The sequence below is a fragment of the Astatotilapia calliptera genome, chromosome 7 (assembly GCF_900246225.1).
Source record: "Astatotilapia calliptera chromosome 7, fAstCal1.2, whole genome shotgun sequence".
NCBI lineage: Eukaryota > Metazoa > Chordata > Actinopteri > Cichliformes > Cichlidae > Astatotilapia > Astatotilapia calliptera.
The window spans coordinates 17185554-17208454 of NC_039308.1; the positions used below are offsets into that span (position 1 = coordinate 17185554).

Below are 22901 nucleotides of genomic sequence, written 5' to 3' on the forward strand. Positions count from 1 at the left end.
TGTGCTGTACCAATGTACCTGCACATGTGATGTGACAATAAAAGTGATTTGATTTGATTTGATTTAGTGCTGAGAGCTCGAAAAAACACTCCTCTTCACTTCGCCATCTTGCTCGGCCCCCCACAAAATGTCCTCTTTAGAGACAGCGGGTTAGCATTGTTAAAGTTGTATTAAGCTTAAATATTCTTTACACCACTATTTATTTAGTCTGTCAAAATGTCTAAAATTAGGTCACATATCCTAACTAATCACCAAGAGAATATCATCTATAAGAAAACTGTCGATTTTCTGTGTACCACATTTTATCTTTGTCACTAATTAGCAAACTCCTGATCATTTCCTCCCATTTATACCTTTTGTATCCGCATGGTGGTGTTGAAAGTGAGTGTGGAACCATTTAAAGATAACTTGGGACCAGAGAATCTCATTCCAGCTCCCCTCTTATTATTTTGGGGCAAACCTGATATGCAGCTAGATTGTGTTGAAGGAGGAAAACATCCACCAGGCATTCTACGCACAATCCAAGTTACCAGAGTGGGGTTCGATGCGTGCAGGAGAGTGACAGGCAATACCCCAGTGATTCTGACTGAAAGAGTTATGACCGAATGACTCTGTGGTTGCAAGACAACCTCAGGAATTTGTTCTGTGGCCTTGAGAGGGTGAGTGTAGCCTAATTCATAGTGCATCTGTGTGTGTGTGTGTGTGTGTGAGAGAGAGAGAAAGAGAAGGGAGAGTTAAGGAGACACAGATGCTGAGATTTCCATTTACCCCACAGTTCCACGTTCATTACAAATGCACCCGAAGTAAAGTGAATGTTAAGACGCTTCAAATTAACCCTGAGAGTGACCGAAGCAGTCTCAGCTGTCTCTGGTATCACTTTCCATCCAAATGGTATGGATGAGGGTCTGACAACTGTCACCCTGACCTTCCTTCTCTACACCACTCTCCCAAGACTCACTCAACTCTGGGACTGGGTGAGACGAGATTGCAGACATTCACAATCTCCCTAAAAGAAACACAGACATCTACTAACTACATAGATGTGGTAGCAGAAAGCAAGGTGTCACTAACATGTTAGGATCTCAGATTGTAGAATTATATTTAATATATTTGGTTGTGTATATATGTGCATGTATGTCTTTGCCTCTCTTGCACATCACCTTGAAGGTGACAACTAATCACCCAGAAATTGCTGACTGGTTTATTGCCTGATTAGAGAGCAACATGTGATTGGCAGTACTAAATGTCACAGAGATAAGTCACATACTTTTCTCTTTCCACTCTACTGCAATGTGAAAAACTGTTTGCCCTCTTCCTGATTTCCTATTTTTAGTATGTTTGTCACACTTAAATGTTTCAGATCATCAAACATTTTAAATATTAGACAAAGATAACACACAAGTACACACAAAAAACAGTTTCTAAGCCTAATAACGGGTTGGGCTAACATTCGCAGCAACAACTGCATTCAAGCATTTGCGATAACTTCAATGAGTCTTTTACAGCATCGTGGAGGAGTTATGGCCCACTCATCTTTGCAGAATTGTTGTAATTCAGCCACGCTGGAGGGTTTTCGAGCACGAACTGGCTTTTTAAGGTCATGCCACAGCATCTCAATCGGATTCAGGGCAGGACTTTGACTAGGCTATTCCAAAGTCTTCATTTTGTTTTTCTTAAGCCATTCAGAGGTGGACTTCTTGGTGTGCTTCGGATCATTGTCCTGCTGCAGAACCCGAATGCACTTCAGCTTGAGGTCACAAACAGACATTCTTCTTTAGGATGTTTTGGTAGGTCTCACCGTTGTTCACTAGAGTCCCAAAGCCGTAGAAATGGCTTTGTAACCCTTTTGCAGACTGACAGATGGCAGTGACTTTGTTTCTCAGGTTGCTGTTTAGATTGTGGCATGATTTGTTGCTGTTTTAGATCTTTTAGGCTGCTTCACTTTGGCAGAAAGGTTCAATTTAAGTGATTTCTTGATTCAACAGGTCTGCCAGTCATCAGGCCTGAGTGTGTTTAGCGAAACTAAACTCAGCTTTTAAAAAATGTGGTTAATCACAGCTAATTCATGATTTAATAAGAGGGGCAACTGCTTTTTCACACAGGACCAGGTAGGTTTGGATAACTTTTCTCCCTTAATCAATGAAATCATTATTTTAATACCACATTTTGTAATTAGTCTGGCTGTCATGGTCCAATGTTAAAATTTGTGTGATGATCTGAAACATAATAAGTAATAATAACTTTTGCATAATGTATCTATGGAAGCTACAAGTGAATTTGGACACACCCTTAACCCTTTAAAGCCGGTCAGAGCAGCACGCTCTGTTTTGCTTAGTTATTTTTAAATCCCGGTAGAACTGCAACCAGGTAAGCTAGCGCAATAATTCTTTTTGCATATGAAATCGGAGGAGTTGTACTTACATTTTATGCCATCAGCTTGTCCTAGGTCACGGTTTCCTTCCACATAGAGCGTTGCAAAAATTGCATAAAAACCACATGCAGCAATAAAAACACAATATTCCAGAAACACGCTTTACCGACCAGATCAGCTGTTCGTAACACATCCTATGTTGGAATAGATCATCAGCGCAAACTATCGCACGTCCGCCATTACCTGCCCGAAACCAGAAGTAACGTCACTTTCTCGGATATGTAGTTTTTTACCTTCAGGGCCCCATTCTATGGAAGCCCGTTTCCGCCACTAAAAAAAAAAAAAAAAGATCCATAACTCAAAATCTCGAGTTATTTTCTCGAATTTTCGAGAAAATAACTCGGAATTTTGAGAAAATAACTCTGAATTTCGATTTATTAACTCAAAATTTTGAGAAAAGTAACTCGAAATTTCGAGTTAGCGCTGCCAATCAGTAATCTACGTGAATGACGTCATTTCCTCGTTACCCGGAAGCTGAAGTCCTCAGCTACAAATGCTACAGCTAAGCTACCGGTATTACATCCAGTCGTGAATGCACAGATTGCTGAGTGTTTTCAGCCTGGCTTCACAAATGATGAAATTCCTGTGTTATTAGCTGAATCACATGGTGTTACTATCAGCAAATGTACTCGCGAAAGCGCCAATTTGTTGGGATCCGTTTTTGAGTGCGCGTTCCTCTGCGCCATATGATTCCAGGTAACAAGAAAAGCGACCTCATTCACGTATATTTTTGATTGGCAGAGCTAACTCGAAATTTCGAGAAAATAACTTGAAACTTCAAGTTATGGATACTAGCTTTTTTGTTTTTATTTAGTGGCGGAAACGGGCTTCCATACCCATCAGCCTATACTGGTGTTTTTAAAAGTTATGTTTGACTTTATGACTTTCTGTGTTGTTTCTGGGATGCTTAGGACTCATGTCAGGGACCAAGCAGTAAAGCATATAGGACACAGGTGGTTTTAATTCAAAAAAGGGGTTTTATTGACCCAAAAATATATTTAACAAAGCCAAAACCTAAACAGGCAGACCAATAAAAGAGGTCAACTCAATAGACTAAATTCAAGATAATAATTAACAAAACCTCAAACAAACATACGATAAACTGACCTGCTGAAATGACACAAGGGGGAACTTAAATACTGGTTTAGCTAAACCAAATGACACACACGGGGAAAACAAGATGGCTGCCATATAACCAACTAATACAAAACTATTAAATAAACATGAAACACCCCCCAGGCGATGAAGCATGTGGTGCAATCCAATTAGGCTGTCAGTGGTACTTCAGGTCTCCCAGCCCTTTGCCACACCTTTTGCCAGACAGGAGGAGAAACCAACCCCCAGGTAACTCAAACAAAGAAAGATGTATTAATATAACATGAAACAGAACTTTGACCTTGCAAGGTTAATATGTGTGCACGCCATATAAACATTGGAAGGTGTGATGGAAAAATAAATACATTTAATAAAGAAACAATATTGAACAATAAGTAGAATATTTTAAAGTAGTGACTGTAAATTAAACTAAAGTGAATCAACTGGTGGTGGGGTCTGGAGCTTACCATGTGTGGCATGCCATCACAACTCATATTGCACTGCTGGAAATAGTTTATTTTGATGCATATGCTGTTTTTTTGCAAATTTGCATTATAATATTTATTTTCGTTTTTCCTGTAGTAAATAACAATTGGTGTATTTCAAAAAAAAAACTATGAAGACACTCAAAATAAATTTCCTGTGGTGGGAAACTATTTTGAGCAACTTTTTTGTATTTACAGTTTTGAGAGATAAGCCTCTTAAATTTCTCTAACTAGAAATATATGTTAAAAAAACAAAAACGATTTTCTTTTTTTTTTTGTAGTTTATTGCACTTTTTTGCAATTTATGTAATTACTATGCACTTAATGCATACATATTATTAAAATTTGGGCTATAATGGTTGTATTGATGTATAGCAACTTGGAATGCTCCAAAAAATGGCACTACAACCTGTAAAAATATAATATAAGCTCTGGCGAACTTGGTTCTATGGTAGGTCTTAAAGGGTTAAAATCTACACATATACAGGGTAGGCCATGGATACACCGTAATAAAATGGGAGTGGTTGGTGATATTAAAGTCCTGTTTGTGGCACATTAGTATATGTGAGGGGGCAAACTCCTCAAGATGAGTGGTGACCATGCTGGCCATTTAGAAGTCGGCCATCTTGGATACAACTTTTGTTTTTCAATAGGAAGAGGACCATGTGACACATCAAACTTATTGGTAATGTCACAAGAAAAACAATGGTGTGCTTGGTTTCAACGTAACTTTATTCTTTCATGAATTATTTACAAGTTTCTGACCACTTATAAAATGTGTTCAATGTGCTGCCCATTGTGTTGGATTGTCAATGCAACCCTCTTCTCCCACTCTTCACACACTGATAGCAACACCGCAGGAGAAATGCCAGCGCAGGCATCCAGTATCCATAGTTTCAGGTGCTGCACATCTTGTTTCTTCACACCATAGACAATTGCCTTCAGATGACCCCAAAGATAAAAGTCTAAGGGGGTCAGATCGGGAGACCTTGGGGGCCATTCAACTGGCCCACAACGACCAATCCACTTTTCAGGAAACTGTTCATCTAGGAATGCTCGGACCGGGCACCCATAATGTGGTGGTGCACCATCTTGCTGGAAAAACTCAGGGAACGTGCCAGCTTCAGTGCATAAAGAGGGAAACACATCATCATGGGTCGATCGTGGCTCACGAGTTGGGAGTTTCCCTTGTAATCGGAAGGTTACCGGTTCGAGCCCCGGCTTGGACAGTCTCGGTCGTTGTGTCCTTGGGCAAGACACTTCACCCGTTGCCTACTGGTGGTGGTCAGAGGGCCCGGTGGCGCCAGTGTCCAGCAGCCTCACCTCTGTCAGTGCGCCCCAGTGCTACAATGTAGCTTGCCATCAACTGTGTGTGAATGGGTGGATGACTGGATGTGTAAAGCGCTTTGGGGTCCTTAGGGACTAGTAAAGCGCTATACAAATACAGGCCATTTACCATCATGTAGCATGTATTGTTGTACCCCATATACCAAACCATCACTTTTGTTGTTCCAACAGTCTTGGAGGGATCCATCCAGTGTGGGTTAGTGTCAGATCAATAGCGATGGTTATGTTTGTTAACGTCACCATTCACATAAAAGTTTGCCTCATCACTGAACAAAATCTTCTGCGTGAACTGAGGGTCCTGTTCCAATTTTTGTTTTAAGATAAGATAAGATAACCTTTATTAGTCCCACACGTGGGAAATTTGTTTTGTCACAGCAGGAAGTGGACAGTGCAAAAGTTATGATGCAAAAATTAGAATACAATAAGAATAAATACAGTACACAGCTGTACAGAATAGAATAAAATAATATACTATATACAGTAGAATAAAATAGAATAAAAATATACAATAAGATAAAAATAGAATACGAATGCTATATACAACTGAGTAAAAATACAACGATGCCAGAAAAGATTATTGCACTTAGTGTTATTGCACATGTGTGGATGTGTGTGTTTGTTCAGTTAAAGTCTTTGTTGTGGAGTCTGACAGCAGTGGGGAGGAAAGACCTGCGAAATCTCTCCGTCCCACACCGTGGGTGCCGCAGTCTCCCACTGAAGGAGCTGCTCAGTCCTGTCACAGTCTGCTGCATGGGGTGGGAGACGTTGTCCAACAGGGATGACAGCTTAGCTGCCATTCTCCTGTCACTCACCACCTCCACTGGGTCCAGAGGGCATCCTAGAACAGAGCTGGCCCTTCGGATCACCCTGTTCAGTCTCTTCCTGTCCCCAGCAGAGATGCTGCCGCCCCAGCAGACCACACCATAAAAGATAGCAGAAGCCACCACAGAGTCATAGAAGGTCTTCAGGAGTGGGCCCTCCACCCCAAACGACCTGAGTCTCCGCAGCAGGTACAGCCTGCTCTGCCCTTTCCTGTAGAGGGCGTCTGAGTTATGAGTCCAGTCCAGTCTGTTGTTCAGATGAACACCAAGGTACCTGTAGCTGTCCACAGCCTCAATGTCCATACCCTGGATGTTCAGTGGTTGCAGTGGAGAATGCTTGTGCCTGCGGAAGTCTACCACCAGTTCCTTGGTTTTACTGGCATTGATCTGGAGGTAGTTCAGCTGGCACCAGTCCATAAAGTCTTGAGTCAGTCCTCTGTACTCCTTGTCGTCCCCATCAGTGATGAGGCCGACTATTGCAGAGTCATCAGAGAACTTCTGCAGGAAGCACTGGGTGGAATTGTGGGAGAAGTCTGCAGTGTAGATGGTGAAGAGGAACGGAGCCAGAACCGTTCCCTGTGGGGCCCCCGTACTGCAGACGACCCTGTCCGACACACAGCCCTGAGTCCTCACATACTGTGGTCGGTCGGTGAGGTAGTCCAAAATCCAGGTAGTGAGGTGATGGTCCACTCCAGAGTTCTCCAGCTTGTCCTTCAGAACCGAGGGAAGAATGGTGTTGAAGGCACTGGAGAAATCAAAGAACATGATTCTCACAGTGCTTCCAGCGGTCTCCAGGTGAGCGAGGGAACGATGTAGGAGGTGAATGACGGCATCATCATTTTGCCCATTCTGCAAATTCTGCGCGCAAATCTGGGTCATCCTCGTTGAGATGCTGCAGGAGTTGGAGTTTATAAGGGTGCCATTTGTGAGTAGCTAATATCCGCCGAAGGGATGTTCGACTAATGCCACTCTCGAGTGACATGCGGCGAGTGCTACGCTGTGGGCTCTTGCTGAATGAAGCTAGGACAGCCAGTGATGTTTCTTCATTAGTGACAGTTTTCTTGCATCCACATTTTGGCAAATCCAACACTGAACCAGTTTCACCAAATTTAGCAAGCAGTTTGCTAACTGTAGCATGGGAGATGGGTGGTCTCGTAGGGTGTCTTGCATTGAAATCTGCTGCAATGACCCGGTTACTGCGTTCACCAGATATCAACACGATTTCGATCCGCTCCTCACATGTTAACCTCTTCGACATGTCAATGGCTGTGAACAAAGAGAAACTTGTAAATAACTCATGAAAGAATAAAGTTAAGATGAAACCAAGCTCACAATCGTTTTTCTTGTGACATTACCAATAAGTTTGATGTGTCACATGGCCCTCTTCCTATTGAAAAAACAAAAGTTGTATCCAAGATGGCCGACTTCTAAATGGCCACCATGGTCACCACCCATCTTGAGGAGTTTGCCCCCTCACATATACTAATGTGCCACAAACAGGACTTTAATATCACCAACAATTTAGTATTTAGTATTTATTTATTTATTGTCATTGTCAAGAACAATGAAATTGCGTTTGGGGCTTCCATACAACCCAAAAAAAAAGAAGAAAATAATAAATACCCCTTAAAACCCAATCCAACAATTCCCATTTTATTACGGTGTATCCATATAAATGGCCCACCCTGTAGATCAGTGAGTTTCAGTCTACTTTTGCACCGATGATACTCTCACACATCCAAATTCCTAATTTAATATTTCAGACTACCAGTATTTATTGATCTGGAGAAGGGATTTGATTCCCAGACATGCCCCCAAATTGGTATGGTCCAGCTCGGATACAATAGCATAAAAACATACACGTGCACACAAAAAGAATGAAAATTAGATGACAAAAATATGGAAACCAAACTCCTTTAGCTTGGAAGCAGCAATAAAAACAACAACAAAAAAGCACACTTCCCCATGGATTTATATCAGTGCTCAGGGCATGTGTAGTGTGAACACTGCCAAAAAGTAATCGTTACATTGTGCAACTTTTCTCTCGTTTTAATAAAAGTTATTTTCCACTCCCCTGAAGCAGACAGAAATTCCAGTCAAACTGGACTTGTTTAGCTATTAAACCAAATTTATTCAGAATACTAAGCTCCATGTAAATGTAGTCAATGCAGGGGAAGAGGGAGTTGCCTAAATATAAGGAAGACAAGAGTTTCTTGTGTTCCTTGATCGGTTCCAGCTCTAACTAACCAGCAAACCTGCAAGCTTCCCACCCATTAAGGTCAAAACTGAATTTAAGAGCTACAGCAGACACTGAGATCATCACACATGCACTACAGGGGTTTTGATTTTTCTACTAATACTTCCGTGTGAAGCAGTAACTGGACAGGTACTGCGGGTTAATCTGATAACGGGGCGACACGAAACTTTACAAGATACCAAAGTTATTATAGTTTATCATTATGCCTGCTAATTTGGTTGAATTTAATTTAATTAAAAGTCAGTGGCAATCCAACAAATAGCTGCCAGGTCATCTCACAAAAAAACATGAATGTCAACTGAGACACATCAGTCCAATAAATACTTGGACTGACATCACTCTCAACTTTCCATCCTCATATTCGCATAAAGTCTAGAAGCGCTAACCAACCCAGTATCTGTGGGTTCCATGCAAGCACAGGGAGAGCAGGCAAACAAAATGCTCAAAGACAGACTATTCTTGCTATGAGGCAATAGAGATAACCACCACCCCTTAAAATTTTATGGGACCAAAAGCCAGTGTACGCTTAGTGCCAGTTCTAAGCCCAGATAAATGAGGAGGGTTGTGTCAGGAAGGGCGTCCTGCACATCTTTGCCAAATCAAACATCCAGGTCATGAAGAAGAGATTACGTTGCCTTTTCTAAAGCCTGGGGGGGGGGGGGGGGACTAGAGGCTTCCATTTACGGTCTCACGGTGAAGCTATTTAAAGGATTTTTCCTTGAGTCCCTACGATTACTTACAGTTGTCAAGCAAATCAGTGGGAGAGGTGACATGGAAAATGTAGTAACAGGAGCCCTTAATCCTACCAACGACAGACATGGCAATAGTTGTTGCACTGAAATAAATAAAGTCTAGTCATGTCTGATACTGTATGTGGATCCTGTGCGCGGTCACTGAATTTACTTCTCTGCACTGCGGACAGACTGTGAGCACCAATTGGAAGCCATCAATTAAAGCCAGAACTATGTCTTCACATTAAACTGGTATCTGATACCCGATCAAGGCTACTGGTTTCAACCAAGGCCAAGCGAAGGGCTGAGTGGAGGGAGTGAGGGTCCTCAGGGGGATGCTGAAGGGTGTGTGAAGCTGTGGCCTGCGTGCCGTCGGCCAGCCGCCTGAAGGGGAGGCACATGGTGCCAACAGCTGCCATGGTGAAACGCTAACCCCTCTAAATGCTCAGTCCAGTAAACAACATTGGGCCGCACACATGCCAATGGGGGAGCGTGGGTGAGGAAGGGGTGAAGAGGGTGAATGGGGCAACCCAGCTGACGCCGTGAAGAAAAGAAAATTGACCCCTGTGAAATGGCTTATTAAAGTGTGGTGGTCACCATTCTGGGGGGCCAAACCAAGACATGACAGTAAGGGTAACTCAAAACCCGTCGCAGTACATTGAACATGATGCAGGCCACAAGCCACAGACAGGAAGCCCAAGATTCTAGAGATACTTTTATTAGATGTATTTACATCGACAGAGCACACCACGAGCTTGAGATACTGATGACAGATGCCTTTATTTATACTGGCGTACCCAAAGACTGAGGATGAAAAGTTTATTCTATGTAACTTGAGTGGATGCTCTGTAAAACTGGACTTCTAGTGTTTTTAGTGTGGACTTTTCCTCCCACTGCTCAATGCACTCGAGCAGTCCTTTTGCTTCTTTAAACTTTTAAATTGATAAATGCATTTTGCAAAGCTTGTTGCAACTATTGGAGCTGGTGAAGGTTCCCATGCTCCCAGAGCCCCCTAGGGAGTGGCAGGAACAGATGTGACGTCTACACTCCCCCTCTCTGTCTGTCCCTCCCACACTTAGTTTCTCCCTCTGGCTCTTGTAAAACAATCCATCTTCCACTTGTAAAAACATTACTTTCCACCTCTGTGGTATCTTCCCACAACTCTCACTTTAATCAACACCAAAACAAAATTAGCCCTAATTTTATCATGCACTCATTTTCCTAAATAATGGTAAATGTGATACAGGACCGTTAGAGTATAATCAAATAAGTGCACTTCAAGCTGTCACTTTATTTCACTCAACACACATACTCAGCAGTGTACCCTACTGCGCGCACACACACACACACACACACACACACACACACACACACACACACACACACACACACACACACACACACAAATGAAGTTTAAATAAAAAATAAATCTAATTCAGCACCTGTGGCTTTTGATTGAGGAAATATTCTCTACTTGTTCTCGTTATCGTGGTCATGTGCCCTTTATTTTCGACCACAGTTCTCACCATTGCTTGTGTGTTAGGTTTCTTTTTTGTCTGGGTGAATGTATGTATCATATATTGGGATGCGTACAACTAGAAGCACTTTGTGCATTAAAAAAATGATTTACCAAAAAAACTGATTTTTTTAGTGCATCTCGTGGAAAGTCAGGCAAAAGTCAGTCTTATGTTCAATCACCGGAGCAACAATGTCCCCATCTGGTGGTGTTTTCAAGAGCCAGAAGGTGGTTAGCCTGTCATTTTTTATGCTGTCTATGTAGTTGTTAGCATGCTTAAGTGATTCCTGCTTTTACAAGTGAAATGTATAATGATAAAAAGGCCAGAATCATTATTTTTAATCCAAACTTGGATTGTAACCAGTGAATTTCAGAGGTTACTAGTTCTGGTTTTATTAGTTCTGTGACAGGAGAATAACACAAAAGCTATCTCACGTTTGCTTCTGAGTAAAGTGCTGAGACTTCCTTAACCAACAAATTATACTTGTAAGATATTGTAGACTAACTGTGACTCCCTTTTCTATTTTATTTGCTTCTAAATGACAGCATCTCTGCAACTGGTAAGAGCTGTAAGGCACTATGATGGGTTTTTATGCTGGGAAGAATCGTACTAGAACACTGGGTCATTATAAAGGGATGTGAGAGATTCTCTGATAGAAGATGGTCTACTATCACCCTGATCTTTGTCAAACCAGGCCCACACCTGCCTATACAATCTTTTCTATCACTCCATTAACAGCAAGTGTCCGTGTGTGTGTGTGTGTGTGTGTGTGTGTGTGTGTGTGTGTGTGTTTGTGCTTTTATTGCTAGCATGGTGATGAACAATTTGGGTTTCAGGGCGGCTCACACCTTCTGACACCAACTGAAGATATTAATTTTAGCACAAGAGTTAAGATAGCGGTAGTTAAAATACCAAAAACAATGAAAAAAAGATGTTTTTATTTGTTATTCCCTGCTCCTATCTCAGTCATCACACACCTGCCACAGACGACAGATGAACACAAACATACGTGCCTCAGCAAGGTTAAACTCATTCCTTCGCTATTATCTGGAGACCCTGTGCCATTAACAAACCACGGGGTCTCAGGATGATATTGAGGGGCTTATCTGGAGTTGAGACAGTGGTTAACCAAACATTATCCGCTCTCCCAGCTTTACTGCAAACATGACCTTAATGACAGGGTAGGCAGGGTCTCTGAGGACAAACGCTACCAGTGTCACAACTGGTGTGTACCCACAGGAAGCGAGCCCGGCAGATAGTGCTGATTAGCTGTGTACAATGAAGTGTTGAGATTTGCAGAGTGAGTAATGGACTTCAGGTGCAGCCACCGCTTGTCATTTAAATGTCAATCTTTCAACTTCAATATCAAGTTCTCAGATAACTTAAGTATGGGGCATGTTTACAAGATAGGTTCTATAAATATGTCAATTTTAATATTTCATTTTATTGAACAATTTCCACAATGCTTAGAGTACTTCATTCTTTATTGCTGTTAAAAAGCAGTGATAAGGTTGTGTGTTGCAAATCAAGTCTAGAGAAGATGAACCATAAAATGGGAAGTGATGTGTTTGTGGTTTCATGTGTGAAGAGGGTGCAGATATAATTTGTGTGTGTGTGTGTGTGTGTGTGTGTGTGTGTGTGTGTGTGTGTGTGTGTGTGTGTGTGTGTGTGTGTGTGTGTGTGTGTATGTATGTGTGTGTGTGTGTGTGTGTGTGTGTGTGTGTGTGTGTGTGTGTGCGTGGGAGGGGGGGGATACTGTATTGTCAAACCTAAAAGGTTAAAAGACAATGCATAGGGGAAGTTATAAAGACAGTTTTAGTTGTTGATAAATACATTCATAAAAATGTTAAATGTTATTATGCCTAATAAAATATTTACTAAACACACATACTGGTCAATTAGATATACCTTGTTAAAAACAGTTTGGGCCTCCTTTTGCCTTCAGAACTGCTTTAATACTTCATGTCTTCTCTAACTCATTTTTCATAGATTTTGTTCCATATTAACATGATAGTGTAGCACAAATTTGGTGGCTGCACATCCATGATGCAAATATTTCGTTACACCACATTCCAAAAGTGCTTTATTGGTTTGAGATCAAGTTACAGTGAGTACAGTGAGCTCACTGTCATGTTAGAGGAACTATTTTAAGATGGTTTGATCTTTGCAACATCAGAAGATGGGTACACTGTGGTCATAAAGGTGAGACCATGCAAATAGTAGCTTGCGTGGTCCAGTTTGCTGCTGTTAGCCTGGAGTGTCACCTGGAGTGGTTTTCTGCTTCAAGGTTCAACATGTTGCATATTCAGAGATGGTATTCTGCTTACTTCCATTTTAACAAGTGGTTATTTAAGTTTTATTTGTCTTTAGCTCAAATTTCAAAGCACTCTGACCATTCTCCTTTGACCTCTGGTATCTACAAGATATTTGTGCCCATAAAACTGCTGCTCATTTAATTAATTTATTTTTTTAATCCTTTCTCTGTAAACCTAGAAATAGGTGTGCAGGAAAATCACAGAACATCAGGCATCTTCTAAAATACTCAAACCAGCCATCTGGCACCAACAACCATGTCATGTTTGGAGTCACGTAATGCTCATGCTTAATGCTCAGAATGAACTACAGCACATTATCTTGACCATGTCTACATGCTTACATAAATGCACTGAGTTTCTTTAGTGTAAATGGCTCATTAGACATTTGCATTTGCACCTCCACAGATGTACCCAAGAAAGTGGGTTGTGAGCTTATTTCTGTACTGCAGTTTTTTAGTGAAATTTCTCATATATTTATGGAGTCAGTCTTTAAAATTGCTATAAAAGGACATAAATAAAGATACTTCTTGCTTCTTATTCACAAAGGGGTCACCAGTGCTGGTAGCTTCATATGTTTGATTTTGTAGGTTTGGTAAGGAGGGGTCGACCTAAAAGGAATCTAAATAAATAATTAATTTGCTTAATGCTGGCTCTGAACATTCCACTGGAGATATAACATGATAACACTGTGTTAAAATATAAAAAAAATCATTAGGAAAAGCCTGAAACTTGCTTCAGCTTCTAATTTGCAGGCAGCAGTTCCTTGGAAATGTAATCATGAGAAATACTCCTTTAGATTTCATTATAATCTTTACTATAATAATAATAAATGTAATATAGTTTTTTTTGTTTTTAAAATTACTTTCTTTCACATGTCAACGAGTTGTTACATTATTAGGAGCCAGGGCTTAGGAGGAGCTCCACATTACTCAAGACACTTTTCCTGCATGGAAAGGACAAGCCAGGGGGATTTTTTAGGTGTAAACGAGAGGGTCTGTTCAAACCTGCCCCATGGCCTCAAAGTCTCCTGACACAGTCTAATGGGAGGGCAGGTTTCGGTTGACAAGTCTGAGCGAAAGTTGAGGAAAAGGGGGGGGGGGTTGAACAACACACAGTCGTATACTCACATGCTGGGTGTTTAAACTCTGCCAAGGAGAGTGTTTGGTTTCTGTTGTTTGTCTTTCCCAACCACAATTTTACAAGGTGGACTCCATTTGCTTTAAAAAAAAGGGGGGGGGGGGGGGGGGGCATTATAATGCATTCTTACAACGACAGGAGTTAATACTGTACATTTATCTGTCAGAATAAATTATCTCTAGAAGATTCAGTGATTTTTGTTCAGCTTATTTTGATATTTTAATACATGAAACATTTGTAATAATATACTTGAACAAAACAAAGTGCACACTTTTGACCTTGTTCAGCTAAAGAAATGCCTAATGCAATTCATGGAAAAGGAATCTGTCCTTCAAATTATGAGGACTCTATCCATCCACCCACCATTTCATTTTCTTAACAGATTATCCAATTTAGGTCATATGAGGCCTCAAGCCTAATCCTTGTCATAAGGTCAGAGGTGGGTTACACCCCGGTCAGGTCGCCACTTCATCACAAGACTGTTTTTCTTCTGTCGTACTTTATTATTTTCTTTCTGTTCTGTGCTTTCAGATTATCTTCAGAAACGCAACAACAGTGTGCCTAAATCTGGAAAAATAACATTTTTTTTAATCATTTTGCTTTTAACTTTTTTCAGATCCTCACATGTTCGGTGGCCTCTTGTTTTTACCTATTTATTAAACGCACAATACAGACAAAAGTATTTGGGCCTTCTACACATTTTAACAGCAGGATCTTTTTTATGGCATCAGTCCCCACTTCGCAGCTATCGCAACTTCTGTTTCTCTGGAAAGGGTTTCTATATGTTCTGCACTTTCGAATTGTCTGTGGAAAGTTTTGGTCTTTCATCAAGACAAGCGCTTGTGAAACCAGACACTAATGTTGCATGCTTGCGGTCTCTGCTCTAGTTCATCCCAAAGGTGTTCAGTAGGGTTGAGGTCAGGGCTCTTTTGAAAGCCAATCAAGTTCTTCCATACCAAACTCACCCAACCATGTATTTCTGGACTTTGCTTTGTGCACCAGTTAACAACCATGCTGGAACAGGAAACAGCCTTATTCAAACTGTTTCCAAAAAGTTAGAAGCACAGAATTGTCCTAAATGTTGTGGTAAGCTGACGCATTAATAAGATTTCCCCTTCACTGGAACTAATTCAATTCAATTCAATTTTATTTATATAGCGCCAAATCACCACAAAAGTCGCCTCAAGGTGCTTTATATTGTACAGTAGATACAGAGAAAAGCCCAACAATCATATGACCCCCTATGAGCAAGCACTTTGGCGACAGTGGGAAGGAAAAACTCCCTTTTAACAGGAAGAAACCTCCAGCAGAACCAGGCTCAGGGAGGGGCGGCCATCTGCTGCGACCGGTTGGGGTGGGAGAAGGAAGACAGGGTAAAGACATGCTGTGGAAGAGAGACAGAGGTTAATAACAGATATGATTCAATGCAGAGAGGTCTGTTAACACATAGTGAGTGAGAAAGGTGACTGGAAAGGAAAAACTCAATGCATCATGGGAATCCCCGGCAGCCTTCATCTATTGCAGCATAACTAAGGGAGGATTCAGGGTCACCTGGTCCAGCCCTAACTATATGCTTTAGCAAAAAGGAAAGTTTTAAGCCTAATCTTGAAAGTAGAGATAGTGTCTGTCTCCTGAATCCAAACTGGAAGCTGGTTTCACAGAAGAGGGGCCTGAAAACTGAAGGATCTCCCTCCCATTCTACTTTTAAATACTCTAGGAACAACAAGTAGGCCTGCAGTGTGAGAGCGAAGTGCTCTAATAGGGTGATATGGTACTACAAGGTCATTAAGATAAGATGGGGTCCAATTATTTAAGACCTTGTATGTGAGGAGCAGGATTTTGAATTCAATTCTGGATTTAACAGGAAGCCAATGAAGGGAAGCCAAAACAGGAGAAATCTGCTCTCTCTTTTGAGTCCCTGTCAGTACTCTTGCTGCAACATTTTGGATTAACTGAAGGCTTTTCAGCGAGTTTTTTGGACATCCTGATAATAACGAATTGCAGTAGTCCAGCCTGGAAGTAATAAATGCATGAACTAGTTTTTCAGCGTCACTCTGAGACAAGATTTTTCTAACTTTAGAGATGTTGCGCAAATGGAAGAAAGCAGTCTTACATATTTGTTTAATATGTGCGTTGAAGGACATGTCCTGGTCAAAAATGATTCGAAGGTTCCTCACAGCGTTACTGGAGGCCAAGGTAATGCCATCCAGAGTAAGAATCTGGTTAGATACCAAATTTCTAAGATTTTCAAGGCCAAGTACAATAATCTCAGTTTTATCTGAATTAACTAAGAGGCTGAAGGCAAAGCTCAGAAAAAACAACCATCAAGAGGTGTGGCCAATTATTTTTATCTGTATAGTGAGTGCAGTGGCAAGAGATTTTTTTTCTTGCAATCCTCTACATTTGCTTCTGATGTGGAAACTGAACTTCACATACTATGTCTGTGGAAGTTCACATTCAAAATCAACAACATTCCCAATAAGACAACAGTAAGACAGCACACAAGTGTCTTGAATCCAGTCTTTATATTTACTACTACTGATGGTTGCAGAAGAGAATATTGCTGCTATCTAAACATTCAGTCCCATACTGATGTTGTCTCAACGGTAATGTTGTACACAGACGTTTTAGTAATTCAATTATACTTCATATTTTCATACAAAAATCAGCAATAATCTATATAACTTTAAGAATGCTTGTACAATTCATATACTTTAAGACATATATGGCACTACTTGTATATATCTCATGCAATTCAGAGCTGTAGTTTGATATAATATATATGTATATTCATACCTGTACGTCATATTCTTATATCTCCCTATTTTCTCTTATTTTTGATTCACTATAGTTTCGCACTGTGGCTGGGGGATTTTTTTTAATTCTTCTATGTTCTGTATATGTTGCAGAACTGACAATAAGGTTGACTTTGACTTACTCTGACTTCCTTGACTTGATTTAACGAGACCAAATCCCACTATACTTCAGCTTTAGTTGACATCTGTAAAAAGTGGAACCGGGTATTTAAACAAACTGTCACTCTATGCCACAATATTCAAGAACAAGTGAAGATCATTTTATTTTGGTGGCTCATTCCTACCTACTTTGCCAATAAGGAGCAAGTGGATTTCAGGTTGTCTAAAGAGCTTGGAAAGAAAAGCGTCTGGACTTCTTTAAGTTGCTTGAAGACGTTTCACCTCTCATCCGAGAAGCTTTCAGGTTGATGATACGATAGTGCTCCCCAGTGGACAAATACCCGTTTTGCATGCTTTAATTGTACACTGAGTGGTACAAATAGTCTATTATGGTAGTCTATTATAATGCCTCACACAACACGAGCAGCCTGTTATAGTCTTTTATTGCACACATAGCTTAGCATGAATTTGATATATCATAGGGTATGTCATTATTAGAATCTGGAGTCCCTATTTATTCCCCTTTAAGTGCATTAAAATTGTGTTGCAGTTTCCATGTCCAAGTCAAACACGACTATTTAGTGTTTTCATTATAGCATTGCCGTCAAAATACCATATTTCAATTAATTTTGCACTCAAAAAGAATCTGATGATAAATATACGGAAAGGGTATTTAATAACCCCCACCCTCTTGCGACGCAGTCGTTGTTTGGCCCGTGACGCTGCTTGTACACGTAGCCTAGTAGGATGTGTTCATTGAAGATGGTGGCGGTGTGTCACACTCCAGCATACTTGTAAGAATTTATTCATTTCTGTACACATTTCCGACAGCGGGTAAGAGTATATCTGCAACACAATTAACAATGTTTTACTCTAGGTGTTTTAATCTGGTGTCTGTGGCAGGCAGGGAACTGTTACCTTGTGATTAGCGCAGGCTAGTTAGCCAGGAATGCTAAGTAAGCAGCAGTGCTAATGCTAGCTGACCAGGCTGTGAACCTGTTAAATTATGGTCGACGAGTGGCCAGCGACTTGTAACTTATCGCGGTGTAACCATGTCAATGTTGAGTTTGTGCCGAAATTTTACGCCTTTCGTTACTCACAGAACTGCTGGTGTAAGGACGAATTCGGGCAGACTTTAGATGTTAGTGATTTGCTGGCTCCGGCGTTTGGGACATACGGAGCACCGAACGGTTCCCGTTAGCTGTTGTACCAATCACCGGACCTTTACCCGACTGTCGCTTAATGTGTAACACTATCTCAATGTCGTGCCAGACCAAAGAGATTTAGCAGCCATCTATATTGAAACAACTGGCAAGTAGTGATAAGAAGTAGGGAGCGTATGTCTAACAACGCTAACTTTGTGACTTTTCTAAGTTGGCAGATCTGCGGTGCTAACGATACGAAGCTTAAGAGGGTGCAACGGCTCTTGGTAAATTTATATCCTAGAGCGCCGGGAAGATCCGGGATCTCCCCGGTAGAGCCCGTCTGGCCAAATGTACTTCCCTACGTTACATTAGTTCCGTGTCTTCTTTCTCTCCAAACATCTAGCATTTGAAATGCTTATTGACAGGCCGTGTTAGCTTGACTCAACTTCCTACTGAGACACGCTCAGTATCTCTGTTTGACAAATAATATACATCGCCTTGATCTTAATACTACGTAGTGGCGTGATTTAAATGACTGTCCACTATTAACTTTTGCATTTCAACTGAGAAAAGTGTACACATGTTGTACAAGGGTAGTGGCACGACTCATGTGACAGTTACCAGTTAATGCTAAGTGTAAATAATTTTAATCATAGCTTCCACCCCTGTTTGGCTGATTTCATCCTTACCTGAACTCAAGAAACAACTATAGATGCAATGGCACTGTGGTCTCTTGTCAGTAGAGCAGTTCAGTTTGACTTTCTGCTAAAAGCTGCATTTGACGCAAAAGCAGGTGCTTTTTTTTTTCTTTTTAAAGAAACTATTTAGCTACTCAACTTTGCAGCCTCCATGAGATCTGTGATGTTAATTTAAGTTTCCTGTTTTTGTTTATTTTTTTTAAGGAAATTTTCATAAATTTCATATATTATATTTTCCTCACCTGGGTGATATACACTATACAAGTGCATAGACTTACATCAGTGCTTTGGTTCATAATATATTACCAGTAAGATGACCATCAAATGCTCTACAGACCATTTAATTAACAGTAGATAGTATACTAGTATACCAAGTATGCATTACAGTAAATCAAGTGTGTTGTATTGAATTGAGCACTATATGTATTTACCCACCACAGCATCTTGAGGGCTGATGTAGAACTTGCCACGTTGTACGTTTGGTTTGAATAGGACCACAGGCTAAAATGCAAACAAAGGTGTGGTAAAGTATCCCAAAGAGGCAGGGCTTTTTGTTAATCACTTCCTCTTTCTTGTCTCTATTCAGCTACGCCTGACTTCAGTCTTCAGTGAGATCTCTTAGAGTGACCTGGTCCTCGGACCTGTTAACTCTGCGGACATGCAGCCCCCTCCCCGGACTGGACGACCAGGAGCCTCTGGCCCTCCTCCTTCTGGGCCCAATATGTTCCGCAGGACCAGGCCTTACAAGCATGCTGCTGCAGCTCCTGCCACAATGCCTCCTGTTGCTCAACCCATGACAGACCCTTTTGCTTTTAGTAGAGCTCCTCCCCCTATGGCTGCAGGTGGCCTCCCAACAGTATCTAACAGCAACCCTGCACCAGTGCAAACACCATCTAATGCCATGTACCCTCAACCTGGCTCAGGGCTGCCTCCGCAACCACAGACACTGGAGGGTGCCACAGCTGCTGCTTCTGGAGTGACCCTCTTCAACCCTCACAGTACACCACCCCTTGGTCCAACTGGATACGTATCCTCACATAATGAACAGGGATATTTTAATTCAAGAGAACAGATACCATCTGCATCCACAGAGTCAGCACCTATGGCTACAGCCTCAGAACCTAGTCAGACACCTTTGAACCCTGAATTTCAAGGACAGTCTGGTCCTCTGCCAGTGCCCTTCCAGCCACTGCCACCGGTCACCACCTCCTCTTCCCAGTGGGCCCCTGATCACGGAAGTCGCCCCCCATCAGTTCAGAACTATTTCCAGCCTACTAGTGACCCTGTACCACAGCCATTTTATATGCCTCCACAAACCCAGATGTACCCCTCCCACAGCCCATCACCCCTTCACAACACCCCTACCCCTCCGACCCAACCTGCACATCTTCAGAATCAGGCTTCTCTTCCTTCTCAAAATCCACTAAAACCTCCTACTTCTCAGTGGCCAGACCCAAATGGTCCCCAACAGCATAATTCCCATTTCCAAACACAGAGTTACTTCAGTCAGAGCTCTGCTGCACCAGATCTTTGGTTTAACCCGCCCCCACAGGACTCGGGCTACCATCAAATGGGTACTGGTATGGGTCATCCTCAGCCCCTTCTTGACGCTGCTGGATCTCAGCCTGCAACCAGTACTGGGCCTGGGCCTAGTTCTAGTACTGTCCCAGCCCCACTTCCACATTACCAGGAATCCGGTACACTTTCAATGTTCTTCAAAGACAATGATGTGGAAAATGAGGAAACGCTGTCTGCAGAGAGAAATAAGGCAGTAAATGGTATTGCTGGAACTTTTCAACTTCACAACAACCAGCAGGCACACAGTAGTCATGCAGATGTTTCTTCAGATTACCAAGGAGCTTTTCTTCAAGATCACTCACAAGTACCTTACATGATCGATGGCAATCAACCATCACAGGGAAATGCTCAGAAGCCATCGGATTCACAGTTTGACCATGTAGAGAATTTGGAGTGTGTTCCAAACCAAGAAGTATTACCCAGTGAAATCCATAGTAATACTGCTGCTACTGCACCCCACAGTGCTGAGCAGTTTGAAACTGGACCCAACCTGGAGACTCCAGATTCAATTCCCAGACCAATGAGATCTGCCAGTGTGTCGTCCAACTACAGCAACATGAGCCATGGGAGTGGAACAGGCACTCGTCGACATCAGGGGGTGGTGGGCACCTTTATTCAACAGGAAAGCTCACGACTCTCTGATGATCCTAATCAGCCTGTCGCTGCAGCTGCAGCTGGAGGCTACTTTGAACAGATTGACACTTCTCCAGCTGGAGATGTGGGTGTACAGCAGAGCTCTCTGGAGCAAATGTGGCCCCCCACGCCTAGCCCTCCCAAACCAACCGGTATCTTTCAGGCCAGTGCTAACAGCTCTTTCGAACCTGTGCGCTCACATGGGGTCGGGGTGCGTCCTGCTGAGGTTGACAGGGCTAAAATGGTAGCAGAAGGGGGTGCAGATTGTACACCAGGTAATATGGAGCAGCCACCAGACAATATGGAAAATGTTTATGGCTCAGGTCACCCTTTGCCTGCAGGTGCTGGAGGTGCCGTACCTCCTTTGACACACCCAGTGGTCTATTCTCACTCTCGACCTTCATCCCGTGCTCATGGAGTTAATCAGCCCTGTGAGAGTCCTGCCACTACTCTGTGGGCTCAGAATGATCCTACGACCTTGGGCGGTAACATCCTCCTCGCCCCTGCTGCCCCAATAGTTCTTGCCCCATTACGAGAGCCAAGTGCTGATGTTATCCAACCTCCAGAGGATGGTCCACTGGACCTGCAGCCCTCCCAAAGAACCCAGCCACCTTCGCATCAGCACTCAGAGAATCTAGAGAACCCGCCAAAGGTGAGTGAGGCAGAGCCAAGTGACTCTCAAGGCAACCTGGGCTATGCATCTCTCCTTGTGTCTGGCTCGCTTCACCAACCTGTTTTCATTGCCCCGCCAGTGTCCAATTACAGTGTGATTCCCCCTAGTACCACTCCTCAAGCAGCCACTCAAAGTAGCCTTAGGGAAACTACCCCACCTGTGAGATTGATTGCACAGGGGCAGGGTCCCACTACCTCCCAACCAGCTTCAGTAACATGTAATCAAAATCCACTTTTTTCTCCTGGAATCCTGAGCTTCAGTGTTTCGGCTTCTAATCAGAGTCCACTCAATCTGACTCGAGACAACACAGCAGCTACGACATCAGAAATCACAGCATCGCCGCATCCCCAGCCTGTCCGCCCTCCTCTTTCAAGGGGTCAATCAGTGGCTGGAGAGAGTAACTCTGCTCTCCAAGTTAATCTGCAAACTTCTCTTGTGAATGATCCTTCCTCTAATCATAATCAGCCATCAAATTATGAACTGCTTGATTTTTCTATGCACCAATCACAAGCCCAGAGCCAGGCTTCTGGACACCCTTCCTCTCTTCACGAGTCTCCACAATCTAGTAATGGATTTTACCTACAGGTCACCAAAGATGCTCTAAAAGTGGAAGGGAATGCCTCTGTCCAGACTCCAACTTCTTCATCTACCACACAGGTACCACCAGCACCCTCTCAAACGGCTCCAAACACCCAGCAGCCCCCAGCAGAACCTCCTAAGGTATTAGATTCTCAGGCTGCACAGCACGGACAAAAAGATGCTCCTCCTGTTACAGCGAGTGGAGCACAACCCCCCAGTTACCAGTATCCTGCTCCAATACAGGGGCCATCTGCAGGAAATGCTCCTCCTCCTGGGCCTCAAGGTCCTCCAGGGGCTCCACAGACAACTCCTGCGGAGCCACCTCGCCCACCGTCCTCTGCAGGAAGCCATCAAGGCTATGGGCCTCCACCAGCACCGGGTCAGATGTATAGTGGCTATTATAATAATTATGGAGACTACCCAGATAGCAGAGCACCATATCCTTCTGGCCAATACCCACCTCCATCTGGGGATCCTAGAGCACAGCCATATTATCAAGTAAGTATAAGGTGTCCTTTTATTTAACCTAGCATGTGAATATTTA

At 42.4% G+C, this 22901-nt stretch overlaps 1 protein-coding gene across 7 annotated transcripts in view; it reads left to right on the plus strand.

Annotated features, from left to right (window-relative positions):
• The first annotated feature begins 3751 nt into the window (after positions 1-3751).
• sec16a (SEC16 homolog A, endoplasmic reticulum export factor) overlaps positions 3752-22901 on the plus strand; it is a 34514-nt gene continuing 15364 nt past the window's right edge. For 5 of the 7 annotated variants that reach the window (XM_026173445.1, XM_026173449.1, XM_026173450.1 and 2 more), the window contains exons 1-2: positions 17767-17845; positions 19481-22855. In XM_026173445.1, coding sequence (XP_026029230.1) covers positions 19553-22855 — 3303 coding nt within the window. In that variant the 5' untranslated portion in view covers positions 17767-17845; positions 19481-19552. Of the gene's footprint in view, positions 3776-17766; positions 17886-19480; positions 22856-22901 lie in introns of those variants that run through there. The other 2 variants (XM_026173448.1, XM_026173446.1) reach the window with 2 other exon arrangements.